The 10,451-nt window shown below is 26.5% G+C and overlaps 1 protein-coding gene across 20 annotated transcripts in view; it reads right to left on the bottom strand.

The window, feature by feature from the left end:
* Positions 1–1,151: 1,151 nt before the first annotated feature.
* The window catches only part of eya (eya transcriptional coactivator and phosphatase 2), a 152,433-nt gene continuing 143,133 nt past the window's right edge, over positions 1,152–10,451 (bottom strand). For all 20 annotated transcript variants that reach the window (XM_016069260.4, XM_071181536.2, XM_016069261.4 and 17 more), the window contains 6 exons: positions 9,119–9,177; positions 7,651–7,811; positions 6,749–6,863; positions 6,510–6,631; positions 5,284–5,384; positions 1,152–3,917 (listed from right to left, as the gene is read on the bottom strand). In XM_016069260.4, the coding sequence (XP_015924746.1) occupies positions 3,837–3,917; positions 5,284–5,384; positions 6,510–6,631; positions 6,749–6,863; positions 7,651–7,811; positions 9,119–9,177 (639 nt within the window). In that variant the 3' untranslated portion in view covers positions 1,152–3,836. The remainder of the gene's footprint in view (positions 3,918–5,283; positions 5,385–6,509; positions 6,632–6,748; positions 6,864–7,650; positions 7,812–9,118; positions 9,178–10,451) is intronic.

Here is a 10,451-nt window from a genome sequence, read left to right as displayed (position 1 = left end):
TAATTGTTTTAAAGCCTTTCTTTTTATCATCCTTGGTTGCATTTTTGCTATTATTTTTGTTTATGAAACTTATGCTGTCTTGTTATTGTTTATCCTTTTGCATGAAAATTCCATATGTTTCACTTTTCTAAACTTTCGATTATCATATTTTGCAAGCATTTATTTTTTTGGAATCTGTTTCAGTAAGAATTCATCTTAATGCAACTAATTTTAATGATTACTGCTATTTAGCTTTAATTTTAAGTAATTAAAAAGCTGTTTCATTATAATTAGGTATTTTTTCAAAAAAATTGCTAACTTACTTTATTTTAAATTAATAAATTTACTTTAAATTACTATACAAGGATTAATTTTAAATTTACGAAGAAAAAATTTAATATTTTTGTTTCAATTGTATAGCCCATATAATATAATTACCATGTTCAGATCAGTTAATATTATCTCGGGGAATTAATCTTGAAATAATTAAAAATGACGAATTGTTTCCATCAAATACAAGCTTTAATATAATAAAATTTATTGAAATAGTGTTATTTGCTTATGATTATATAACAAAACAATAAATGTGATAATTTGAATTTGGAAATTTTTTTTCAACTTCGAATTTTACTACAACTAATTTTAGATTTATATTCAATTACCTTCGAACTACAGTTACAATAAAATAGGGGCTAGTTTTGTTTCATGTGTAAGGCAAGAGAATACAATGTCATTTGTATTCTCTTTGGCGACAGATCTTCTAGAAACCATGCTAAATGCATATTTGTTAACGTTTTTCCTATAGAATAATTTTCTTCAAGTAAATTCTGGTCAATAAAACGGTCTCAAGGTTCCAGCGAATGTTTCCGTAATTTAATTTTGTTTACCTTTGTCTTTAATGCATTTAAGTTAGTTAACAATAACATTTGATTTCCTTATCTTAAGTAAGTAATGCTATTTAACCTGGGTGCAAAATACGAATTTCTGGCTCTTTTGCTGTTAATTCTATATCCAACAATCCAACTTATGGTTTGAAATGTTTCTGATATTTGATGTAATGTGAATTATGTTAATTTTTGTTAACTTTGAAAAACGAGTATTGTTTATGACAGATTAACTTTACTTTAATTCACACTATAATAAACTTTTTAAATAACTGATAACAAATAAAGTAAAGCACAGAAATAAACCATATTTATTTTATTTCCTTACAAATAAAATAATAACTACATAAAGAATTTCAGTTAGCATATTACAGAAACAAAAATTCGAAAATGTTTTCGAAATTCTCTAACTGCTCTTTACAAATTACAAAATACAGATAAAATTTCATATTCGCTTTGCATATTTCGCTTCAGATAAGTGATGTAAGAAATAGGTGCCTTACTTTTTCCATACAAGTTATTTACATAATTTTTCTATACAATAATTCCTTTGGTTGATATTCTTTAAAAGTAAAAACCTGGAATCATTCAGCTTCTCAGAAATAAAAATTGGAAGGAAAAAAAAAAAAAAGGAAATCATTTTATTGTAAATACCGCTAAGTATTTATTGAATAGCATAATTAAATAAACAAATTATTTAAGTAAATAGTCATTGATTATCAGGACTGAATTTATTATAAATTGATTTTACAACATTTCTGAATTCTTTTGGAAATAAAATAAAAATGACTACCAAGTGATTCTTTTCCACTGAACGTAGTTTTTAATTTTTCGTATTTACGGAGTTAATTCCGTAGTATATTTAAATGTTAATTTTTTATTTGATAATTCAAAAATTTACTTTTTTTAGTAAATGTTTAGTTTTTTAAAGTATCAGTATATGCACGTTATAGGCTTATTGGAAAATTTGGCTATTTGCAAACCGTCCTCGTTCGTCAATGCACTTAGCTGTTGGGAAAATATTTTCTATAATTTTTTAATCTATGTAACACTTTTTAGAGAAATTGCCAAAAGCCTAGATACTTCTGGGAAATTTAAAATTAGATAAAATGCTTTTAGGCTCATTCGAAAATGTATCAAATTAGCGCAAGTGCTTAATAATATTCTAACTATCAGATCAATTAATTTGATTCTCTATGCTTTTTTATTCAAAGTGTTTCTTTATTCATATGACCGTTTCAATGAGTCTAAGTCAGGTTGATTTAGTAAGTTTATAAGTCTTTGTACATTTATTAATTTGCCCAAAGACATGTGCGTTGATTTTAATAAGCTTGAAAAATATCAGACACAAATAAAAATACAAGTGACTTGTGACTTTTTCAATTAGCCTGGCACATTGCAAAATGAAGGTTACATTTCCAAAGAGTCATATTTTCAATTAGTCTAAGACATATCTCCAAGGCCGACAAAGACAGTCAGAATTTACAAAAATTATCGGAAAATACTTTTTGCAACTTAATTAAGGGAGAAATTAATGGATTTGTTTGGTCACAATAAATAAGTTTATTCCAATTTGTTTAAACGACGCTTACAATAAGGAGTTGGGCATTTAACAAAAACATTTACCAGAATAGGATTCAATAAAAAGAGGGAAATTGCTTCTGTCCGTAGTTTTTAAAAACTATCCTTTATTCTGTAAAAATGGAAATGAAATCCATAGAAGTTACGAAAACTCTAAAGTAGTTAATAAATCTGAATATAATGATTATCTCTAAATATGATGAAAACTGATATATTTATATAATTCTAGACTTTTTCAATTTATATACTTCAGACTAGTTTCATACCTTAAGTTCTTAGAAGAGATTAAACTGTTTTAGCAAGTTTTATAAAAAAGAGCCAAATAATGAAATTTAACATGCACAATTATCATTATCTTTAATAATTTGTAACACACTTAACATTTTTATTGAATACATAAAACACATTTTCCTTAAAACAGGAATTTTGAAATAAAAAATATTGGATGCTTACTTAATTATCACAGATATTGTGATATTGTAGTTCAAAATAAAATTCAGCAAAATTGTTTTATACGTAGAGGAGGGGGAAAAACTTAAATTCGCTATCACTACATTTCACAATATTACAAGCATTTTTTTTTCTTCCTATAATTCCTAAATAACTAAAAAAGAAAACTATTATTGAAATCAGATAATGCATCACATTTTATTCATTTTTAAAACTGTGTGCATAATTACAAAAAAAAGGACCATTTTTAAGTTTCATATTTTCCAAAAAGAATGGAAAAACATATCATAAGTTTACAAATTAACAAGTGCTTTTCAAAGCAATCTTGGATCAGGTCATTGCGGGAAACAGATTTGCCTATTAAACAATCAAATCTATCAATCAAAGCTTTCAAAGATTGTCCAATTTGGTTACAACAGTCAAAATAAGAAAGTCTTTTTTGTCATCAAAATATTCATTCATATTTTTTTTTTTATATATATGTACAACACAGTCTTTCATCAGTCGAATCCAAGATGTATTCCAAAGAAAAAACCACCTCAGAAGCCCCGCTTCTCCGAATTCGAGCTTTTTTAGAAAGGAACTGATATATTTCGAACAGTCTGCAGAAGAAACACTGATCTAAAAATATAGAGAGATCTTTGTGCAATGATTGAAAGTGTCTACAATCTGATGACTTTTATACAGGAGTGTCATTTCATTTGAGTAAATGAGTTGACATAGTCATTCATTCTTGGTGTCGTAGTCTTGGAATGATTACAGGTGTCATTCATATGTCTCTCGGTATTGCACCCATATTTTTTTAAGCCTCCTCGATCAATTTTTGTACACGAAAGCTAGTTCAGTCAAGAAGGCTTTGATCGTGAGAGCGGAAAAGGCAATCCGCTAGGGGATGCATTTTATTTAATCTTTGGAGAACCTTGATAAAAATATGAAATCACTTCACAGATGTCCTAAATCTAATGCATGATGAAGAGCTGCAAGGTCTGAATGACTGCTTACCCTCCAGAAGGGAAAATTCATCTGAAAATAAAAGAATAGATTTTAACAAATACATGGACATGAAACCGAGATGATAAGTTTTTGAATTATTTCATATCTTAAAGAGGTCAGACATAAATATAGAGGTAGCTTTACAAATATGGAACAAATTATATAAGTTACTTTTGTTTTGTTCGTTTGTGGTTGTCTTAAATTATTGACTGCTTTGCTATTCTTTGTTTTTTTGTTCGTTTTTTAAATAAAAAGCTTTGTATTCACATCCCATGCTGAGGGTACTGTAACTTGAATTTTAAGCGATTCATCATAAAATGTCAATAGATCTGAAAATTTACATTTTCAATTAGTAGCCAAAGGCCGGTACACTCTAATGACTTTAGTGATGTGACCAAAATCGATAAGTTCTTTTGATTTGATAGCCACTTTTTGCAAACTTTTTAATTGTTTGGATTAAATTTTACTTTTAAAAAAAAATTCATATTAGAAATAATCTACAGCTATAAAAAGTTAACTCCATAATAAAAATAATCTAAGTTAAATATGTGACAAAATTTAGTTAAACATACTGACTTTAATGAGCTTAAAAAAATATTTCGGAAGGTAAAATACTTCTAAATGTATACATTATCACTTTGAAATATTTGAATAGTTAGAGATCTCTCCTTCCACATGAATCTTTCTAGCAAAATTCATTCATGGGTTCTGATAGATCAAAATTTTGAATGGTGGCCTGAAATACATTTAATGTATACACTCAACTTTGAAATATGTGAATGTTAAAGAACTCTCCTTCCACGTGAATCTTTCTATTATTTCTCTTATCCAAACCAATAATCTGAGAAAATAGAAAAAGTGTCGATAGTTCTTAATTTATTTGCTAACATATATTTACAATTTGAAATTTGTTTGAAGATTGATTTAGCTTATTTAATATATTTGATCTTATTTCATAACTGTAATTGAATATCCAAGAAAAGACCACACTTTGAAAGGAAATGTTGTATGAGGCATCTTCGTTATGAGGGTTTAAAAAATTATTATTTTTATTATTATCGAGTATTAACCAATAAGCATGCAATTAGGAAAAAAATTATTTCTGTCTATTTTAAGATTGTAGCTATCGTTCTCTAATAAATCAGAAAAGCCTTTTACAGTGTTTACCACAAATTAGAAAGAAAAATCTATAAGGCTTTTATAACACTAAATTATCACTATTACACAATTAAAAGAGATTGATACGAAAATCTTGTATTTTTGTCTGATCTTGTCTCTTGTTGTTTTTGTCTCTTGTTATCTTATCTGATCTTGTATTTTTATTGTAAACATACTATTAGACTTAATTAGCAATGAAACAATTAATAGAATTTAAACAATAACTTAAATTATATACCTGTTTTGCCGCATGCTCTTCGTCTCGACCATCCCCAACAACGACATAAGTACATTTCCGACTAAATCTGGACACTATACGCTCAAAACAAGAATCTTTCCCTGTAATAAAAAGGAAACTAAATTAAAGAGATGTAAAAACTTAATACAGAAATTGAGACTCGGATAAAGAGAGAAACGCACATTTTTTTTTCAATACTTAGACTTTCAAGAGTGAAAGTTACACATATATGTGTATACATGGTGTTCAATAATAACCACCCTCAATATGTATTTTTAAAATCGATCTCAAAAATAGAATAAAAAAATAGATACATTAGGGCTTGCAAATGTTTAGGCAAGGAAAAAAGAACAAAATTAAACCGTTGAAGCACTAACAAGGAAGGCGAGATCAAAATCTTCAAAATATTTTTTTTTAAATTGCTGGAAGAAGCTGAAAGAGTACCAAACACCTTCAAGTTTCATCTGGTAATGAGCTGTTCTTGATGTTTATAGTCTTGTTTTCCTCAAATTTCAATCATTTTTTTTTTTTATTTTTTTTTTCTCAAAAATATTAATTTTTCTATCTATAACATGACGAGTTACTCTGTATAGATTATTTATGTGTGCTATTCATTAAATTTAGCGTAATTGTGACCGCATGTCAAAAACTTTTTGCTGATCTCTTATACAAGCAGTATCATGTGCAATAAATGGATGTATCAATTTATAATACGGGATTTTTTCAGTGTATACATAAACTAAACAGTGGTATCATTTTCACAAATATTTATTTTCCAGAATGGTATAGTTAATAGAATATCAAAGTATTAAACCTTATCATCGATATCAACAATTAAGAGGTAACAATTTAACATTTAACCATTGCAAAATAAAGTTCTTAAAATTAAATTCTAAATAGCTACTACAATAAATATGCATTTTCTTAAAATAAGTACCATAGCTTCAGGCAGGAAGAGTTATTTTAAATATTTGGAGAAGTTTATCATGTAATAAACTAAAATGGATGTTTACTTTAATCGGGATGTAATTAAAAGTTGAAAGAAATTGATAAAAATTGCTTCTATCAATCCAGTTAATAAAACATGTAATGGTCCTGAATTGCTTAATGCTATAACTTTTTCAACAAATTTAAATAATTAAGTAAGAAATTTTAAAATTAATGAATTTAGGTATTCTTGTATTGTGAAAGGAGACAAAATATGGATAAAGTTTACAGTACTTTACCTGTTTTTGTAGCACTGTATATGTTTTCTATAGAAAAGACACCTCCCAAATTATACAGCAGAACTTTCGCAAGGGCTGGGACTAGCTGAGTAGTTGTCACTAATACATTAACACAGCTCGACCTACAAATACAATTGAATTCAAAGTAAAGAAAAATTAACTTTAAACTTAAATTCCTTACCTTTTTACAATACTACTATAAGTATTGTTAAACAACTTAGATTTAAAAAAAAACTTACCTGGAATGAATGATTGATAAACATTTAAGGGCCAAAGTTGCCCAATTGTCAGTTAGGTCTTCAATTTCAGAGCGAAGTTGAAGCCAATCTTCTCTCTTCCCTGGGCCCAAAAGACCTAAAATCATGAATGCAAAAATTGTTCAAACATTTTATAGGGGAATAAACAATGTGATATATGTATGCAATGAATGTTCCACATACAAAATGTTCTGCAATCACAGACCTTGATATATTATATATTTGAAATTCCCGTCAAAAATGAAGAAAAAAAATATTAATTTAGGAGATGCGGTCAATCGCAATCAGGGTGTAATTAAATGCAATAAAATCAGTTAAATTGTATTGGCTGTGAAGAGAGTGTCTAAAAAAGTTTCCTCGAACAGCCAAACTGGTTTCGATGCTTTTAATACAGCAGGTTTAGACAACATTTCTGATTCAACTATTAATGAAAAGTTTAGAGGCACATAAAAGCAATGATTGCAAAACGCAATATTTATTATAATTTATCACAGCAAAAAGCTATTACAACAAAAAAGGAAAATTATATTATAGCATATGAACTAAATCAAAAAGAGAAAATTGTACCATAGTAAAAGAGACATTGTATTGTACCAAAAGGGCTACTGCAAAAAAGCAGAATGTACTGTAGCAAAACAGTTAATGTAGAAAAAATTGTACAATAGAAAAAGAGCAATGTAAAAATTGTACTTTAGCAAAAAAGCTACTATAAAAATGCAGAATTGTACTGTAGCAAATAAGATACCTACTGCAAAATTGTACTATAGCAAGTGATATTTTAAACAAATCAACAAAAATACATTTAAAAAAATAACAAATATTTTTAACTGAGAATTTTTTCTAAAATAGCTAAATTTGATCTTATTTCAATTTCCAATTCTTACCTCCAACGTTATTACGGTATTGGTTGTACACTTCTTTAATTCTTCTGTATCGAAAGGCTAGCTTCCTCATCCAATCAACGCCACCTCTCACTCCTGTAGCTAGACATATGCTAGCATTTGATGCTGCCGCATGAAAACCATCAGCTTGAAAATTGTAATTCCTGAAACATAAATTTTTAAAGTTACTAAAATTACAGTAAAATTATAAAATATTTTTTTATTAAACAAAAATTATAATAAAAAAGAAAATTATTTTATGCTGAAAACTCATAATAATTTGCTTTTCAAATAATGGCCACCTACTACAGAATTCAATTCATAAGCTTTTAAACATAGATACACAAGTGCACACTTGCATCCTCGCAAAATGCTACTGATATTTCATTTTTAATAATTACAAACAATGTGTATTATATGTTACATGGAATCAACTCCAAATCATTAACTGATAATTTTTTTTATTGCTAGTTAAAAAGTTTAAAATAATACCTCCCTGTTTTTTATACCTTTGGTATGTCCATTTTTAATTTAATGAATTTAAATAGGATCTGATTTTAATTAAATACAAAGTATAAAATTGCAAAATGATTAAAATTTTTACAAAATTAAATTAACTTAGAGAAATTTGTTTGAGAAGAATTTCTCATGCATACATGTAAAAGTATTTTTCAGAACTATAAAAAAATATAATTGTTGGTTGCATCCTTTGAAAGGTGGCAGATTTTCACACAATCCCTAGATAATTTTCACCTCAAATTTTCTTATTATTAAAATAAAAAGAAGAAAGAAAGAAAGAAAGAACAACAAAAAGAAAGAAAAAATCGCTAAAAAAAACCGAGATCAAGTAAAATTCAAAGATCAAACGAAAAATAAAAGTTTTTTTTTTTTTTTAAATGGTCATTCAGGAAAAATAAGGAATAGTTTTCCTTCTTTTTAAATTTGATTCCAAAAAAAAAGACACCTGTTATTAATTTTTCTGGTTAATGTTTTATATCTGCTAAGTACCTGCTAACTTATGGTAATTAATTTCTTTTAAAAAATTAACCTAGGCACAAATCAGAGCCCTTTAAATCAATATTTTATTAATTTTTCATTTTAAAATGAAAAGAATTTATTTTAATATCATGATCTGCAGAGCTCTTTTAGATTTTCTTTTATTTTTTATTGGATTTAGTAAAAGCATATTTTACCCCCTTTTTGATCAAAGCTGAAATATAATTGCTTAAAATTCAAATTAAATTTAAACAATATTAAACTTTTTGTGCATAACTTTATATTGTTTAAATTTAAGTACAAGACAAATAATTATCATTTTCATTCCATTTATTGGGTAATTGAAAATGTGGTAAATTATTTTTATTCCTTTTTTAATTTGTCTGAAACCTTGAAGAGGTAAATAAAACTAACAATTATAAACTTAGAAGTAAAACATTTTGAAACAAGCTCATTTGTAACTTAAATAACTTACGTCAGATCTTGTCCATTGTCATCTGATGAAACATCATCAATATGAACTTGATCACATTCCTGAAAAAGAAAACCATAGTTTAAAAAAGATGGGATTTCTGACTATACAATTATTTTCAGAGTGAGACCAGCATTCCACTGCAACTAATTTATTTAATAAATATGTTGGTTTGAAACAAAGACTCTATTTTAAAGTTAGGAACAATCATTTTATATGAGAATCAATTTCAAAAAATCTTTTGGCATAATTTCTTAAAAATTATAAAATTTTAATATTTGTTTAAAACATTAAAATTTCTTCAGAAGTACAATCTCTCAAAAGTTCATATAAAGATATAGTTTATTAAAATCAATTGCTTTGAGAAAAAAATCATAGATGGCAGCACTACAAAAACTTATGTCTAACAAAATGTTTTGAATTTCCTAGATTCAGATTTCTATTCAGACTATATTACAATTGCTTTTGAACATATATTGATAGATGGCAGCACTACAATTTATAAACATTATTTTCAACATGCTTCTCAAGAAACATTAAATTACTATTTTAGTATACTGTATATACAGCTATTTTCAAATTCCCTATAAAAATTTAAATTATCATTTTACATTGAAGTAATTAACAAAAAGTACAATTCCTTTTTTCAATTTTATATATGTAAAAAAAAATATTTAAGAATCAAATATAAAGAAATATATATTATATTAATTTAAAAAATAATATTGATACATCATGAGAGAAATGATTTTTAAGAAAATTAAAAAAGAAATAAGAATTTTTTTTTTAATATAAATAATGAGAAATGAAACAATTCCTTAAGAAATTTGAGGCAGCATACTAGGATGAAACAACAAAAACATTCAAATATTATACCATAACTTTTTTTTTCATTATGATTTTCCTCAGTTCATTATTTTTCATTAATATGAACAAAAATAATGGTTTGAGAAGAACCTTAAATTAGAAACTATTGGACTTAAGTCGCAAAGTAATGTCCTAACAAAGATGGCTAGATAAGGTACTGCCAAAATAATGGTGAAAATTTCAAACTTGAAATTTAAGGCAGAGAAAAGAAAAGTTTGTTGTAACATTATTCAATAAGCCAAGTCCCGCAGTAGGCAGTAGTGCCATTTAAGAAGAAGAAATGATAACATTTACTTTCAGAGCATAAGTCACTAAGTTTCTTACACAGGGAAAGTATTTAAGAATATGAAACTAATTTATGAAACAAATAAAGAACTTACAAAAATAGCACAGCTTTTAGTCAAAAATATTTTTCTCTTAGATTCTTATTATTTATTATTATGTTATAGTTAAATAAGATGTGCTATGA

The sequence above is a fragment of the Parasteatoda tepidariorum genome, chromosome 8 (genome assembly GCF_982258835.1).
Source record: "Parasteatoda tepidariorum strain Cologne lab strain chromosome 8, Ptep-v5.0, whole genome shotgun sequence".
Classification (NCBI taxonomy): Eukaryota; Metazoa; Arthropoda; class Arachnida; order Araneae; family Theridiidae; genus Parasteatoda; species Parasteatoda tepidariorum.
This window is presented reverse-complemented; position numbering and strand designations above follow the sequence as displayed.